Consider the following 17,217-nt stretch of genomic DNA (forward strand, 5'->3'; position numbering starts at 1 on the left):
AAATGCCTCAGGAACAGAACAAGGTGGAGAAAATGATTTTTTTTGTTACTATTCCTAGAAACTATTTATTAATTCATTATGTGGTTACCCATGAATGATTGTGGAAGGAACGAAAGTTTTCCCCCCTTTTGTTCCCAGCTGAAGAGTTTAATCTTTCAAAGAAGAAAAAAATGACTTCAATAAGTTAATGCAATTTTAAAGAAGTAAGGAGAGGGTATTTTCTGTTCTTTCAGGGCTGTCTCCACATGAATCCTGCCGAGAGACTGACATGTGAGCAGCTGTTGGGGCATCCGTATTTTGACAGCATCAGAGAAATAGGGGATTTGGCAAAAGAGCATGAGAAATCAACAGGGAAGACCCTAAGACAGAGCCGAAAGCACCTGCCGCGGGTAAAGATGGGGCACTGCTTTACAGAAGCATCCAAGGTCGTAATTTCAAATGAGCTCATACCTTCCACCTGGTGCGGAGAGTCTCAATCTATACTTGAGATGGCAATTGTGGCTTGCAGCTCCAGCACCTTTATCCCTGCATGAGGACACACAGGTCACAAGATCTACCAACCAGGGTCCCAAAGACATCTGCCTGCTAAGGGCCCTTCTCCCAGAATCCTAAAGGTGACCTTGCCCAGCAGCTCCCTGCTGCCAGCCAGGGGCCAGGGCTTTTGGTGTGCATGAGCACAGATCCCACCAGGGACAAGAAGCGTCTTATGCTTCTTATGCTTTGGAAAACGAAATCAAATTTATCCCGGTTAGCTCTCTGTCATCATGTTTACCTTCAGTATTGATTGACATTCCAGGTTTATCTAAAAAAGGAACTGTTTTCCTCCCTGATCCATTAATCATCAGAGTTGGCTAGTGTAAATGTGGTGATGAGTGCTTTCAGTGGGAGCAGCAGAACAGTGCATTTAACCAGATCACAGCATCCAAGCTGCACACTGGGAGCCTGTGGAGAATTGTGACTGGTGTAAAGTGGCAGAATGGCCTTACATTAAGTGTCTTGTCATAAGCCAAAAGCTGTAATAATTTAGGATGGACTGTAGTTGGAACCACAGTTAAGATGAGCTGGCCGCTCCTGGTTGCTTCCGGATCTGCTCAGGTACCCCTTAAGCTATAGATTATCTTGTCTTAGTCTTTCCCTTTGCAGCCTCCTCTGCCCAGTATGCTGAGTCGCACCTGGGTGGTGTTTGTGAGGTTTGGAGGAGAGAAGAGGGTGGACAGTCCATTATGAATAGGGACAGCATGAAACCCAGGGCCCTAAAAGACCAGAGTTATGAAATTAAGAATGCTTTTAATGCAAAACAGACTGGAAATAGACTTTCCCCTCAGAGTTACCCCTTATCTTGCTGTTTCTTTGTGTTCAAGAATCTTAGAATCCTTGAATTACAGGGGATTTTAGAAAACCTCATCCCTTCTTTTAAAGAAACTGGAATTAAAACTTTAAAAAGTGGGACTTAGGGCTTCCCTGGTGGCACAGTGGTTGAGAGTCCGCCTGCCGATGCAGGGGACACGGGTTCGTGCCCAGGTCCAGGAGGATCGCACGTGCCGTGGAGCGGCTGGGCCCGTGAGCCATGGCCGCTGAGCCTGCACGTCTGGAGCCTGTGCTCCGCAACGGGAGAGGCCACAGCGGTGAGAGGCTCGCGTACCGAAAAAAAAAAAAAAAAAAAAAAGTGGGACTTCCCTGGTGGCTCAGCGGTTAAGAATCTGCCTGCCAATGCAGGGGACATGGGTTAGAGCGCTGGTCCGGGAAGATCCCACATGCCTCAGAGCAACTAAGCCCATGCGCAACAACTGAGCCTGTGCTCTAGAGCCTGTGCACCACAACTACTGAGCCCCTGTGCCACAACTACTGAAGCCCATGCGCCTAGAGCCCATGCTCCGTGACAAGAGAAGCCACAGCAATGAGAAGCCCGGGCACCACCACGAAGAGTAGCCCCCGCTCACCGCAACTAGAGAAAGCCCGCACGCAGCAACAGACCCAACGCAGCCAAAAAAAAAAAAAAAACTTAAAGTGGATTGTCAATGGCAGAAAGTGAGACTTGTAGCAGAGTTGTGACTAGAACCTCAGGATGAGCCACCTGCCCATAAATGCTACTGAAATAGGCACCAATTAAAAAAAAAAAAAGAGGGTCTTGATGGAAATATTTTTACTTGAAAGACTAGGGGAACCCAACTAATTTGTGTGTTGCTTGTAGGTCCCAATTGTTTGAGTTAAAAGTACTTGTTTTTCAGATACCTAAGGCCATATAGTACTGTACAAAAAAAAATGTGTTCCCTTACTTTCATTTGACATTGACGATAAATTCAAACATTTTCTGGCAGCATGAAAGGAGCAGTTTTGCCTTTTTAACTAAGGTAGTAGGTGGGCAAATCACCTGAGTGCTCCAGACATCAGTTTTCTTCACTACAAGACAGATACTGGCTTAAATGATCCCTAAGGTCCCAGCAAGCTCTTAACCCCCATGAATCTATGCTTTTTCCCAGTAATGTTAACATGTAGATTTTCCCTTCTTTTTCATATTCTCTAAATTGCCTTTAATGTGCATGTTTTGCTTTATAATAGAAAATAAATATTGAAAAGAAAAAGCAGAGACCAAATTTATGGGAGGGGGTGAGCTCCACATCCTTCAATTCCACCCCTGAGCAGAGACCAAATTTAAACATTTTGTCCTTTCTCAGATCCTGGATTCTGTGCAGAAAAAGTATTTCTGTGCTGGAAAAGTTGTTTGTTTACCTCTTTTGGATGTGTTAGCAATAATGAAAAAAGTGTACGGCATTGAACGTAATTCTGTGTTTCATATTTTCAGTTGCAGTACCTACCTCAGCTGACTAGCAGCAGCGTCCTCCCAGCTTTGGATAACAAGAAGTACTGCTATAACACCAAGAAACTTAACTACCGTTTTCCAAACATTTAAAGAGCTTGGAGATGGATAACAAAAAAAGAATTGATCATTAATTTGAATAAAACATATATTTGATTGAAAGCAATCACAATGTTGAAAAAAACATCAGGAGAAAACATAACTAACTGGGGGAGGCCACTTGGCAAGACGTGAAGGGAAATTCCAGAGGCAGTGTTCCATGCTTGACGATGGTGTCCAGAACAGAAAGGAAAAACTTCTTTGGATTTTCACTTTTATTTTTGTTGTATCTAAGTAGCTGAGCTTATGGACAGAATGTAAACTATCTACTGCACTCGCCCATACCTCCAGCAAAATTAGAGATAAAAAAAATTTATGCTTCAATTGCACCATACGCAACAAGTGAAAAAACGGATTACAGAATGCCCATATATGTTTCCTTGGATCTCTGTTGCTTTGAGTTCTATCTCCTGCCTTTTCAGATTTTCTCATCGTATTTAAGGAGAGTTAAGGTTCTTGAAACCAAAATGTTTAAAATTCCATTTCCTGCTTGCTCTAGCTCTTGATTTTTATATATTGAAACTTTTTTGAATATATGAGATGTTTAAAATATTTAAAATCATATGGATTATCATAAAAGACTATAATTTACATGCTTATATATTTAATGATATGTTTGTAGACATTTCTTACATATACTTTGGTCTTTACCTTTAGTGAAGGATGCATCTTAGTCATTTTTGCAGGCAAGATGGATTTACTATAATCCATCTACACTTGTTCACCCAATTCCCCTTGCAAACAATGGCATGAAGCTTGGCAGCTGACCCAGGGGTAGAACAAGATCCACAGGCTTCACAGGAACTGGGCCTGCCAGCCTGAAAGTAATTAGTACTTCATTCTCTCCAGCTCAGCCTCAGACTTGGAGACAGAGATACTGGCAGGACTATAGTGATCTGGGTTTTGGAAGAAACTGCTTATGAGCTTTTACTTGGGTCATAAAAGACATAAGGTTATAAGCTGATGTTTTCCCTGAAATATCTTTTTACTGTGTGTGTGTGTATATCTATAGTGCTCACACATATATATGTGTGTGTATATACCAACCTAACAACTAAAAGTTAACTAATAAGAAAATAGACCAAAATGATATTATTGAGAATTCCTAGCTTTGTACAGTGATACTTAAAATGACAACATATAACTAGCTTTGATTTGGCCTATTGCTCCTATTCAAAAAGCTTTTTCATCCTTGTCCCCTGGACACAAGGGCAATATGAAGCTGATGTCTGCTGCTTATTGCTCAACCCCATTTTTGATTGATGTGCTGCTATTTCCTAGCAGTCCTCAGCCATGGTTTTTGAAGATGTATTTTACTGTATCTTCAAAACCTTTCTTCTGCATTCTCAGTTTACTGCTATGTTAATTTTCTTCATGAGAGCATTTGACCTTATTCACTTACTGTTAAGTAATCCACCAAATTCTGGCATCTGTTCAATAATTTTGGCTACCCCAGCCAGTTTAGTGATATCCTGAGGCTTCCTAATGTATGTAGCTTCTTGCATAGAGCTGATAGTGGGTTAAATACTAGTCACAGTATAATCTAATTCTTGTTATGTAGACTTGATTCAAATGACAAAGAAGGACATCCAGCTTCTGCTAATAGTTTACATTTTGTGTTTTTCTTTTTTTCCTTACCCCCAACTGTGTACCTGACGAGGCAGATGACTATAACTCCCTAATTTATCCAGTAGTTTTAAGGAATACCATTCAGAGTAGAAAAGTAGCTCCAGACTAACCTGTGGTCAATCAGTTGCTTCATCACATAGTAATCAAACAAGGCTGAGATAGAAGTGGTCATTTGTGTCTAATGAGTTCTATTAAATATATGCTTATACTTAATTTAACCATATCTGTGATCTTTTCTTCAGCATGGAATCACCACTGTTTCACATGAGACTGTTCTACATCCTTATCATTTTTTTATTTACTATTTTCTGATTTTTAAAATGACAGTGGCAATTATGTTAGTAAACAGTACATCATTTATGGTATGTGCTATCTACATAAGCTGGTTCCTAACACAAGTAAAATTCATTTTTCTACTTTAATGCTGCATCACAGAAAGTGTTTATTTTAAAATTAACTCCAGTCAAGGTTATATTCAACAGATTAATATTCAAACCAAACATACAGAAATCCACAAACAAGTTGGCATATAACCAACAATAATAGAATCAGGACCATTTGAAGCAAATAAAAATAAAGATCTGTTTATACCTATTTATGATATTCTTTATCACTGCTTTCTAGATGTAAAGTGAATTTAGTGCTTATACTTCTTATGATGTCCCTTGAGCTCATGGGAAGTACTATCCAACATATATGAGGGAATACAAATTAGTTTCTAACTGACATGTTAAATTTTTCTGTTTGAAGCAGTTTTTTAATTTAAGCAGAAAGTAAGTATAGCTCTGCTGGCCTTCATCATTGTTTCCTCTGTTCTATTGCAATCAGCAAAGCTATTTAAATCCAGCCAGGTATTTATGTCTAGTTTTAATAAGACACTAGACTAAGCCTACAAAATAGACAAATTAGCCAGAAACTGTTCATTCAGAGAAAGGATGTATGGTATAAAGAGCACAGGAATGCAGGATCATGACAAATGCATGCAAATCCTGGGAAGCAATATGAATGCCCCAGCAACCTCTGACTACTTTGCATAATTGACTCCATCAGTGAATCTGAAATTTAGCTTTCAGTTTTTCATAATTGTATATTTATAGTAACATGCTTCAAAAACTTTAAAGTAAAATGTAACAAATTACTGTTAAAAATAAAGAATATCTGTGTTGTACATTTAAACCATTTTAAAGAACTCTTAAGTATCTACATCAGGAGATATTTATATAGGATTGATATAAAATAAGGAATATATAAGAATTAAAATGGTACCTGGTTTGCATTTTTCTTAAAATGATTTAATGTACCTAAATTCTCACTTCTAACTTAGTAACTTTAGTGAATCACATCTGAATGTTTATTTTCTACATGATGGACTCTGCTAGAATGTTGTGGTATAACATTCTTATAGTTCTGTTGATGTTTATGTAATATTTGTTGCTGTTTAGGATCAACAATTGCACATGATACTTTATATTGAAATAAGACACTTACTGAATATTACTATTTTACTTCAAGTCTAATTTTAGTTCCAGAGAAGGCAGTGATGTTTTAAAGACTTGGACAATTTTTTCTTTTTCTTTTATGCCAGGAAGATCACTTAAAAACAAATACTTGAGGTTTCTGGAAGAGAAATTTTTTAAAGTTAATTTAATTTGGCCTTTACTCATAGCATTAAAAATAAACTTGCTTTATTGACTTAAAAAAGCTACACACAGAATGTGTTCATATCATCCTACACTTTCAAAATGACTTTTAGAATGGTAGTCTTAGAGTACTACTTTAAATGAAATTCATGCTAGGCACTAAGCCAGACCTTGGACAGTTTAGTTGTTCTGAATTACATCAATAATGCTGCTGAATTCTTCCAAATATTTTATGTATATTATGGCATAGAACTCCTTTGTATGTTAAATATAAAATATGACATCACTCATGGTGATGATTTTTTGCATCTGACTAAAAGCAAACACAACTAAAGCAAAAATAAACAAGTGGGACTACATCAGATTGAAAATCTTATATACAGCAAAGGAAACCATCAACAAAATGTAAAGGCAACCTACTGAATGGGAGAAAATATTTGCAAATCATATATCTGATAAGGAACTAACATCCAAAATGTATAAAGAACTCATACGATTCAATAGGAAAACCCCCAAACAATCCAATTTTTAAAATGGGCAAAATATCTGAATAGACATTTTTCCAAAGAAGACATACAGATGGAGAACAGGTACATGAAAAGATACTCTACATCATTATCAGGGAAATGCAAATCAAAACCACTATGAGATATCACCTCACACTGTTGTTAGAATGGCCATTATCAAAAAGACTAGAAATAAGTGTTGGTGAGGATGTAGAGAAAAGGGAGCCCTTGTGCACTGTTGGTGGGACTGTAAATTGGTGCAGTCATATGTAAAACAGCATGGAGGTTCCTCAAAAAATTAAAAACAACTACCAATTCTACTTTTCAGTATTTACCTGAAGAAAACAAAAACACTAACTCGAAAAGGTATCTGTACCCCCATGTTCATTGCAGCATTATTTACAATAGTCAAGATACAGAAACAACCTAAGCGTCCATTGATGGATTAGGTAAAGAAAATGTGGTATATGTATACAATGATGTAGTATTCAGCCATAAAAAAATGAAATTCTGCATTGGCAACAACTTGGATGGACCTTGAGGGCATTATGCTTAGTGAAATAAGTCAGAGAAAAACAAATATTGTATGATGTCTTATATGTGGAAGCTAAAAATAAATAAATAAGCAAGCTCATAGATACATAGAACAGATTGGTGGATGCCAAAGGCACAGGGTGGGGAGTGGGAGAAATGGGTGAACGGTTTCATGTTTTTGTTCTTAGTTTAGGTAAATTGAATTTTAAAAATATGAATCTTAACCTAGGAAGGAAAAGAAATTGGGAAAGTTCTTAAAGGAACCAAGTGTGTATTAAAAGGTGAAGCTTTAAAGCCTCAACTAATGTAAGAGATAAACAATCTAGTACTTTTGCTTCTAATGTTTAAGATTTCTCAGACTTCTGTGGTGCTGAGGTTACTGGCAGAACATAGGGGAAATTAAAAGATGGGGAGGAAGTATAATAGCTAGTGCTTATTGAAAGCTTTCTGTAATAGGAACCCTGCTAGGTGCTTTATGTAGGTCAATTTTTTAAAAAGATGCTCCCTAAAAAATGCAATACAACCATAACATATTAAGGGTGATGATTTAAACTTTTAAAATATTATAGCTGACAGTTAAGTCATTTTCATAAATTATATTTTTCAGAATTAAAAAAAAGAGACCACCTCTCAACTGTTTTAAATTCCGATTATTCACCTTAACATTATCAAGTTTCCATTTTGGCACTGACCACCTACCTTAAATGATGCAAAGCAATGATACCTTTGTCTGTGACATTCCCACATGAAATTATTTCCATTTCCAACATGCTTTTTTGTAAATTTTCAAGTTGACTAAGTCTCTCCAAGCAGTCATCCTCAATATAGTGACACTTGCATAGCCTTATTTTTTCAACATGCTGTAGGCCTTCTGGGGGAAAAAAAGTACAGTTTAAGAACCTGCTTTACCATTAAGATGATCAACTATCCTAGTTTGCCCAGAATTGTTCTAGTTTTAGGATTGAAAGTCCTAAGTCCTAGGAAACCTCTTAGCCCCAGGAAAACAGTAACGATTAGTCACCCTATTAACCATACAAGGTATTCACTATACAGGTTGTGCTGATGGACAGGGCCATTCTGCAGTCAGATGCCCAATGCACTGGAGAAAAGAAATGCCCACACAAGCAGAAGCTGTGTGGATATAATTATTTCTACATTCGTGAGCGTTTCTCAATGACAGAAGTTTGACAAAGAAAATTTGACAAACAAGGCCTTGAATTTTAAGTCAATAAAGCACAGAATAAAGGCATGTAGAGACAAGCTTAGTGCAGGGAGAAAGGAGAGGAAGGTATTTGTAACCTCTATTTAATTTAAAAATAAATATCATATGCAGGAAGAAACAAGCTGGATTGGACTGAAAAAGGCAAAAAGGACACACCTATGACTATAATAGTGAGTCAACTGCAACCAAACGTCACTGCAAATCACCTGCATTTCCCATAACAAATGATAGGGGAGTTACCCATGTGATCAAATCCAATGCTCATGATACAAGAATCAGTGGCATCAATTGCCTGAATCTTGTATTTGTCCAGAGGGCCTGTTGGGAGGTGGTTGTAGTCCTTCTGCCACCTCTCCTGGCCGTGGTAGCGCACCAGAGCCCCACAGCGCAGCAGCCACTCGGACGCTGCCCTGTCAGGGCCAACATCCCGGATGCGTTCGTGATCCACTCTGTTGGCAAGAGAACAAAAGCCGGTAGCTTTTACTATAGTCACTAGCTTCTTAACTATGTTCACCAAAGTAAATACAGAATAGCAACCACTTTTCACTTCACATGATGAGGAGGGAGATAATATATTAGTGAAATCCATGTAAAGAAAACATTCGATGGCTCTACCTGCTACCTTTTTTGCTTTTGTTTTTGTTTCCAAGTGAACTCTGTCAAGGCATGTTATTCTTATGTGAGTTTATCAGGCAGACATTGAGTCTTCATTGATTCGTATGTAGCACAATAGCTTCACACCAGGAGGTACTCAGTATCTATGTTTTGAATGAATGACTACACTTGGTTATCATTTTTATTAATGACAAAAGATTAAAAAGGGAATAATTTTGAACCTTTGCTCAAATTAATGTCATTAAGTGATAGTCATTAATTTTAACATATGCCTTTTTCTCTAGTTAGTGGTATTAATGCTATATTAAGCAACAAGGAGGTTAGTTTTGTCAGTTTCAAAATGATGTTTCTAAGCATGCCACCAACTTTTTATTTTATTTTATTTTTTAAAATAAATTTATTTATATATTTATTTTTGGCTTCGTTGGGTCTTCGTTGCTGTATGCAGGCTTTCTCTAGTTGCAGCGAGCGGGGGCTACTCTTCATTGTGGTGTGCAGGCTTCTCATTGAGGTGGCTTCTCTTTGTTGCGGAGCACAGGCTCTGGGTGTGTGGGCTTCAGTAGTTGTGGCATGTGGGCTCAGTAGTTGTGGCTTGCGGGCTTTAGAACACAGGCTCAGTCGTTGTGGCACACGGGCTTAGCTGCTCCGTGGCATGTGGGATCTTCCCGGACCAGGGCTCGAACCCGTGTCCCCTTCATTAGCAGGCAGATTCTTAACCACTGCACCACCAGGGAAGTCCCCCAACCAACTTTTTAAAACCTTGATTTCCCTTGATAGTATTCAAAAGGTTAACTACATCCCTTAAGAAGCCATAGAATAAAATATTCTAAAATTACATTTACTGAGCTTTTCTGATTACAAAAGTAATAAATGTTCATTTCAGAAAACTTGAAAGGCATTGAAAGGATGAATAAGAATCACTTAAGTCCTGTAACCCAGACAGTTAATATTCTGTAATCTATTTTTCTGATCTTTATTCAGTGCTTGTATGTTTTATTTGCTTTAAAAGAAAGTTAGGATCGTACTGCACGCACGACACGAAAAACGTTTGAAACACAAGAAATAACCAAATTAGCTACTGGGAACTCATCAAGCTGTAACAATTCCCACGTTTCTTCACTTTAGTTAAACTTACTTATTAAACACTGCATTCAGCCAGCCCCAGAAGTATCGGGAGTCACGTGACCTTGGGAGTTTCTTTAAGCCACAGAACTGCTGGGAAATTTTTCCAAACAGCATCATTTGATCTAGACACATAAAACAGTATTCATATTAGATCATCCGCTGGCAATCAGAGTCCCATACATACGGCAACTGACTTTACAACTTCAGAGTCAGTGCTCTTGTGCTGATAAAGCTGATGACTCACTTGCCACTCAGTAGTTATTAAGCAAGTTACTCCTGTCTGGTTTTTGGTTTCTTTTGCTGCAAAAATGAGAGGCTGAATTGAATGGTCTCTCTATGGTTCCTTCCAGCTTGGACATTGTTCTTTCTACTTGTTCACTCCTCAATTGGAGTCAGCCTGCAGTGGTGCCACCTGGTGTCCATGCAGGCAGTGCATCTACAAATTTACTGAAACCAGCTCCAGTCCCAATCTACATTTCCAGTACCAAAATGACAAACTAAAATCACCTAAGGAGCAATGTGTCAAGGTTAAGACACTTACGTCCAGAAAAGGAGAGGAGTCGTGGAGACAGATCTTCCTACCACAAGGCTGCAAGTAGTGTCCCCAGAACAGTGCAAAGCAAGAGCTGTACAGGGCAGCTGGGAAAGACTGGGCAAGTAACTTCACCTCTCTGACCCTTGGTTTTCTCATTTGTAAAATGAGATGATTTGCTCAGATGATTTCCAGCTGTAAAAACCCATAACTATGAGTTGAGAAGGCGATTTTGGAATTGGGTCTCAACCTGATTTATCTCAATTCAAGTTTCTCTGATAGTGTGCCAGGTGGGGAGAAAACAAAGATAAATGAGACATGGTCTCTGCCTTTGAAGAGCTGACAATTTAATGCAGGGTGGAGTGAGCTAAAACAAGTTACCAGGTAGTTAAAATAAATGATAGAACCTGGAAAAGACCTCAGAAGAGTTAAAGACAAGGATTTCAATAGACAAAGATGCCAGGAAAATGTAGGTCAGGTGATAAGCTGAGGCAGGAACCTTTAAGGCATGTTGTAGTTCAGTTGGCTCAGCACATGGGGGTTATGAGAAGAGGAGGGAGACAATGTACACAGTCACATCGGGAAGGGTCTCCCATGATCAGCCAGAAAGTTTGTCTTCTGCAGGTCGCTAGGAATCATTGAGATTTTAGCACAGAGCACTGGCATGGTTAGAACTATGCTTCAGGAATATTAGACAGCAGCATCAAGATTGAGGGTCATTTAGAGATGAGGAAACTTAAGCCCTGATAATAAGTAACTTGCTGACACCCTAAATCCTTTCTGGAACAAGGTGGGGTATTAATAAACGCATGTGTTTAAAGGGACCTGTCCAATGTTTCATGGTTAATTGTTAGCAGTGCTGAAACTGGAACCTAGTTTTCTCTCTTATTAGTCCAGGGCTCTTTCCTCAGTCATTGCATGGTTCTAGAACTCAGGAAAAAGAAGAGGACTAGAAAGAGGCCTGAGTGGGAACTACCTTAGAGCTGAGGAAGTGCCCAAGGATGTTGGGTTGTAAAACAAAGAGAGCTGAGGTCTGAGGACAGAACCCTGGGGCCATCTACTAGCCTCTTTATCCCTTCTCCATCATCACTCTGCCTTCATAACTGCAAACTTCTCCCCCTGCTACTTCCTCCCACATTCTCAGCCCTTTCCAGCTTTTGGTTAAATCTCTCTCCACCTGTGCCCATCTCAGTAACTGCTTTGGCTGCCAACCTTGTTTACAAATCTGGGCTTTCCAGCTTCAACTCAGGCTGTTCCCTCCATTTACCATCCCTCCCCGCCCCCCAGAATCCTATGGAAATCTTCCCCAACCTCAAGACCTTACTCAAATGCCATCTCCATCCATGCATTCATTCATGCAATAAATATTGAATGTCTGCTATACTTAGTGCAAGAGATTCAATGGCAAGACAGAAGCAAAACAAAACAACACAGGAGAGAGACCGAGAAAAACATGGTTCCTGTCCTCATAGAATGTGTAGTATATATACCATATATGTATAGATGACATATAAACAAATGAATAACATGCAACACGATGTCTTAATGGAGGTATGGACAAGTTCTGTGAGAGCTTAGAGAAGGGAGTGAGGGATAGGCTTCATACTAGAGGTGTCTTCTGAGATGGGTCTCAAAGGATGATTAAGAGTTTCCAGTTAGGCAGAAAAAAGAAAAGTATGAAGGGCAAAAGAAAGAGCAAGAATCACATATTACTCATTTCCATTTTTCTTAGCACCTAGCACAGCACCATTCCCTAATGCAAGTTTAATAAATATTTGGCAATTAATAATCTTCAATGGGTGATACATTTTCATGCAGAAACCAAGGAAACTCATTAAGTGGGTAAATTAGAGAGGTTTGTGAAAATTGAAGTACTTTCACTTGATTCATTTTGGCCCACCTTGTATTCCTGCTTAAGGGAAAGATTAAACCAAATTTACTTCAGCTTATGATCTCTAAAAATATTAGATATTATATTTAAAATAATTTAAACATGAAAATTAAGTTTTTATTTAGCAAGAAATTAAAAAAACTAATTGGTAGGTTTTTGCATTCTCAACTGCTACTTTGTTAATTGATATTAGAAATTTCAGATGAATTCAAGCAGCTACCTCTGAGAATGCTTTCTAGAGGGAAAGAGGAGACCTCTGGTGGTGAGTTGATGAATTTAGCTTTAATAAATTAAACAAGTGAAATGCAAGTTAAAAAATAACCACTACTAAATTACCGCTGTGATAAATAATTTAGGAATTAAAATTATTTTTAAAATTCTTCTTACTATCATAACACAGCTTAGAGCCATAAGTTTGTAACAGATGTTTCTAAAAGTTGCTATATGTTCACGACTTAGAGAAGACCAGACCTCTAATGTGTGACTCAAAATTGGATATGGAGAGTCCCCCAATTTGCATATAAACACTTTTTTTAAAAAATTGGAAGTTCTTTTTTTACATATGAGACATAATTACTTAGGTGGGCTATTCAAAACGTTGGCTATTTTAGTGGTCAAAAAGACTGAACTAGCCAACTCGTTCTTGAGGGCAGTAAAAGTGTGAAGAGAGGGGTGGGTGGTGTCAGAACTGGGGCGTTTTTACTCCCCAAATTATAACCCCACTTCACTGCAAATTCATCCATTATTGATGCCAATTCTTATTCCTGAGGTGTCTAGAGTCTAGTGAAATAGAACAGCAGAGCAATTGCTTAGGAATGAGAAGCAAAGTTTCCAAAAGCCACTCTTAGGCTAATATTGCTTGACACTCATTGAACTAATTTCACATAGGTTCTGACCTAGATGGAAGATGAACACGAATTCTTAGCTGAGGAGGGTGGTGGCTAGAACACAAATGTCTCTAGCCAAAGACATTACAGGGTGAATGAATGTAAGGTGAGCTCTTGATGTGAGATTATCTAAATGAAACAAATTAATGTACAGTCAAGCCTAGGGGAGAAGGTAAGCAGAGAAAATTTTACAAAAAGAGCATGTGTATTTTGAGTTCTTTCACTTTGCCAAACTAAGAAGCACGTGCTCAAAATCACAGAGTAGTAAAAAAGTCACTATTCTGGGCTGACCCATGAAAGCCTGACCACAGACCCTAGAACTGTATAATTCTGTACTCAACCTAGTAACAAGTCAACTACATCCCATGCAACGGTTAAAATAAAAAATAGTGATAGTACCAAAAGTTGGTGACACTGAAGAGGAACTGAACTGGATCACTCAACATTGCTGGTGGGAATGTAAAATGGTGCAGCCACTCTGGAAAACACTTTGGCAGTTTCTTACAAAAGTAAACATGTGCTTATCATATGACCCAGAAATTGGACTCTTAGGCATTTATCCCAGAAAAACAAAAACAGGCTCGCACAAAAAGCTGTACACTAATTTTCATAGCAGCTTTATTTGAAATAGCTAAAAACTAAAAGTAACTCAGATGTCCTTCAATGGGTGAATGGTTAAACATGCTGTGGTACATCCATACCATGAAATACTTCTCAGCGATTAGAATGAACTATCAATACATGCAACAATTTGGATGGATCTCAAGGGATTATGCTGAGTGAAAAAGTCAATTCCAGAAAATTACATACTGTATCATTCTGCTTATGTAACATTCTTGGCATGACAAAATTTTAGAAAGGGAGACTAGAACGGGGAAGAGGGTGCCCTGCAGGAACGAAGTGTAGTTATAAAAGGACAACCGAGGGATCCTGGTGATGACGGAACTGTGCTGTAGCTTGCCTGTGGTGGATACAAGAATCTACATATGGGGAATTCCCTGGTGGTCCAGTGGTTAGGACTCTGAGCTCTCACTGACAAGGGCTGGGGTTCAATCCCTGGTCGGGGCACTAAGATCCCAAAAGCCCGACGGCGCGGCCAAACAAAACAAAACAAAACCTACACATGTGATAAAAACTATACAGACCTAAATACATGCACAAAGGTAAAACTGCGGTTATCTCAATAAGATCCATGGGGTGTGTCAATGTCAATTTCCTGGTTGAGTTATTGTTCTATTCTTTTACAAGATGTTACCATTGGGGAAGACTGGGTAAAGGGTACACAGGATCTCTACTGTTTCTTACAACTGCATGGGAATCTACGATTAGCTTAAAACTAAAAAGTTGAACTAAAAAGATAACCATTTCTTATTTTTTTCATTTGTGATGAACAAGCAGGCAACATTCCACATTATTTTCGCAAATAAAGAAAATATGTACAACTGTCCAGGTGATAAAACCAATATAAACATAATAAAAGCCATCATTTTATCGAGCACTTTACTGTGCTAACATCTGATGAGCCTTATCTCGTGTAATCCACATGAAGGAGATCCTGCTATTACTCCTAGTTCACAGAGAAGGGTCTGAGGCAAAGAGGTGAAGTGACTTCCCCAAGCTACCCGACTAATAACTGGAGCCAAATTCACACAGGCAAGAATAAGTCCTTCCAGCAATAAAGTTAAATGATTCTATCTTTGTTCAGCTGTCCTGACCCTAAAAATTAAAAAACTTCCATCAAGCAGAGAGAACAAATGTTAAACATGGTGATAAATGTTAGTTAGGCATGGTGATAAAGGATCACCTAATTTAACACAGGTTTTTCATACATTACATGGTCCACTTGCCTCATTTTACAGATAAACAGGGGTGAAGTGACCTGCACAGGTGAGTCGCTGTTCCCAGGGCCCGCACAGCATATTTAAAAGTATATCTCGGTCCAGGATTTTTTAAAAAAGGAAATAGATTGCTAAATGATGTCAGAGACCGAGACGTCTGGTTCATTTAGGTGCTCAATATTTACAGGACCAATAAATGAATGAATGGCACGTCAGGAGCCACATATATGGAAGTCCAGAAGACTGCAGGCTATCAGGCGTTGCCATGACAGAGCCTCCGTCCGGAGAGGGCTAGGGCTGGACAGCAAGCGCCCCTCCAGTGGCCACTCCACTGGGTGGGAGCCGGGTTGGAGATCGCGGTGCCCTGAAAGGAGCCTCGAGTGACGCGGGGCGGGGCTGAGGGGGGCGGGGTTGAGAGGGGCGGAGCCTCGAGTGACGCGGGGCGGGGTCGAGAGGGGCGGGGCCTGGCGGGAGGAAGGGAGGCCGCTGGGCTTGCCCAAACGACAGTTTTCACCATAATCATCCCGACTTTCTTCTGCGGCCCCGAGTCCGCTCGGCGGTGAAGATCGAGGACGCCCGACTCGGTGGGCCAGATTTTCAGTCAGCCTAGCGATGGGAGAAGGGAAAGGGCAGAGGCTAACCACCACCCTAGACCCGCCCCACCCGGGGCCTAGCTCCTCTACTCACAGCGTCAAAAGGAGGGAGCGAGCTAGCGTCCCCAGCGTCTACGGCGGCGCCGGCTTGCCCTTCGCCCTCCGCCGCGCGAGTCCATTGGCCACTGGCGGCTGCTCTCACGTGGGGCGAAAGAGCGCCCCTCATTGGCCTCTGCCTGGGGGCGGGGCTAGAGAGCGCCTGGACCTGGGCAGAGTAGGGCGCAAGGGCCGGCTCCTGGGGCTTGAGGCAGGGGAGGAGGCGCAGGCGATGGTGCCAGCGCTACGTTACCTAGGCAGTGTCTGCGGGCTGGCCCGCGGGGGGTTTCCCGGGGGCTTCTCCGCGGCGTGCGCGCCCGCGCCGGGGAAGCCCTGGCTGTTGTGCCAAGGTGGCCGCAGAGCCAGCACCAGGTGAGTAGCCGCTGGCCCGACCCCCCGCGGTCTGCGCTGCTTCTCTCAGAGGTGCCTCGTGCTGGACCTCTGCCCCTGCGCTACTTCCCTGTCCTCGGCGTGGGAGAGGGTCGGGATCCTGTGAATCCCGGGCTCCAACCTATGGTGCCAGGAGCTACCTGCTTGGATCATCTGTAGGTTTGTGGGCGAGAGGAAAAGAATAAGAAAGGCAGTGTTGAGTTGAGGTCAAGAACAGTTCTGGCTCTGAATACCACCCCAACACTTCCTATTCAACTCTGGGCGGGTTAGTTAAGCTCCTTAAAAGCTCAGTTGTGAATAGGATCCTAGTCTCTCGCGTTAAGTGGTCGTTTTGAGGTTTAGAGGACCTAACGCACTGTAAGCAATCAAATATGCTGTTTATTCGCTGGCCTTCCTGATGTTACTTGGAAGATCTAAAAGCAGTCTTATATCAATCAGTTCCTGGCACACGCATGCTGCATAGAGTTGCCCCTGTGAGAAGCAGCTCAGTTAGTTGCTAATTAAACCCTGCAAAATTCAGCGCCCTGTGATTTGAAGTTTGGAGACCACATTCGCCACTACTGTTTTTCTCTGCTCTCTGTAGAGGGAATGGTTTATGCGAAGGTTTCAAAGCTGGAAAGGTCTTGGCTGTTTTGGGAACTAGAATGTGGGCAAGATGAGTGTGACTAGAGCTTAGCGGAGCAGAGATGGTGTGGAATGACATCGGAGAGGGGCTACATCACAGCACAGTTTTTGTTTTAAATACACGTGAAATTTTATTCTAAAAGCGCTGGGAGGCTTTTAAAGGGTTTTAAAGAAGTGA

General features: G+C 40.5%; 3 protein-coding genes across 8 annotated transcripts in view; 2 read left to right on the forward strand and 1 right to left on the reverse strand.

The window, feature by feature from the left end:
• Positions 1 to 5,913, forward strand: part of CDKL1 (cyclin dependent kinase like 1) — a 63,238-nt gene extending 57,325 nt beyond the window's left edge. Inside the window, exons 8-9 of the mRNA XM_082845446.1 lie at positions 234 to 389; positions 2,804 to 5,913. Coding sequence (XP_082701572.1) covers positions 234 to 389; positions 2,804 to 2,911 — 264 coding nt within the window. The 3' untranslated portion in view covers positions 2,912 to 5,913. The remainder of the gene's footprint in view (positions 1 to 233; positions 390 to 2,803) is intronic.
• A 121-nt stretch (positions 5,914 to 6,034) lies between these two features.
• DMAC2L (distal membrane arm assembly component 2 like) lies at positions 6,035 to 16,083 on the reverse strand. Of its 4 annotated transcripts, XM_082845457.1 has the most exons (6): positions 16,024 to 16,037; positions 12,832 to 12,891; positions 10,199 to 10,310; positions 8,689 to 8,897; positions 7,926 to 8,097; positions 6,035 to 6,163 (listed from the first exon to the last, which is right to left on the reverse strand). In XM_082845457.1, exons 3-6 carry the CDS (start codon positions 10,303 to 10,305, stop codon positions 6,049 to 6,051), a joined length of 603 nt encoding a protein of 200 aa, XP_082701583.1. In that variant the 5' UTR covers positions 10,306 to 10,310; positions 12,832 to 12,891; positions 16,024 to 16,037; the 3' UTR covers positions 6,035 to 6,048. The 4 variants fall into 4 exon arrangements, with proteins under 4 accessions (XP_082701583.1, XP_082701584.1, XP_082701582.1 ...); XM_082845458.1 differs by lacking the exon at positions 12,832 to 12,891 and having other exon boundaries at positions 7,926 to 8,094; positions 16,024 to 16,083; XM_082845456.1 differs by lacking the exon at positions 12,832 to 12,891 and having other exon boundaries at positions 16,024 to 16,083.
• Positions 16,084 to 16,197: 114 nt separating this feature from the next.
• Positions 16,198 to 17,217, forward strand: part of L2HGDH (L-2-hydroxyglutarate dehydrogenase) — a 52,424-nt gene continuing 51,404 nt past the window's right edge. For 2 of the 3 annotated variants that reach the window (XM_082845381.1, XM_082845380.1), the window contains exon 1: positions 16,198 to 16,397. In XM_082845381.1, the coding sequence (XP_082701507.1) occupies positions 16,258 to 16,397 (140 nt within the window). In that variant the 5' untranslated portion in view covers positions 16,198 to 16,257. The remainder of the gene's footprint in view (positions 16,398 to 17,217) is intronic. The other variant, XM_082845382.1, reaches the window with a different exon arrangement.

Source organism: Leucopleurus acutus, assembly GCF_964270905.1.
Source record: "Leucopleurus acutus genome assembly, chromosome: 1".
In the NCBI taxonomy this organism is placed as follows: domain Eukaryota; kingdom Metazoa; phylum Chordata; class Mammalia; order Artiodactyla; family Delphinidae; genus Leucopleurus; species Leucopleurus acutus.

Excerpts from the sequence above, each read along its gene's own strand:
- DMAC2L (XM_082845456.1), bottom strand. The coding sequence starts at position 10,305 with ATGATGCTGTTTGGAAAAATTTCCCAGCAGTTCTGTGGCTTAAAGAAA. Across the intron at positions 8,098-8,688 it reads CATTGGATTTGATCACATGG|AAGGCCTACAGCATGTTGAA; the intron begins GTAACTCCCCTA and ends TTTTTCCCCCAG. Across the intron at positions 6,164-7,925 it reads ATTGCTTTGCATCATTTAAG|AAACCTCAAGTATTTGTTTT; the intron begins GTAGGTGGTCAG and ends TTTCTCTTCCAG.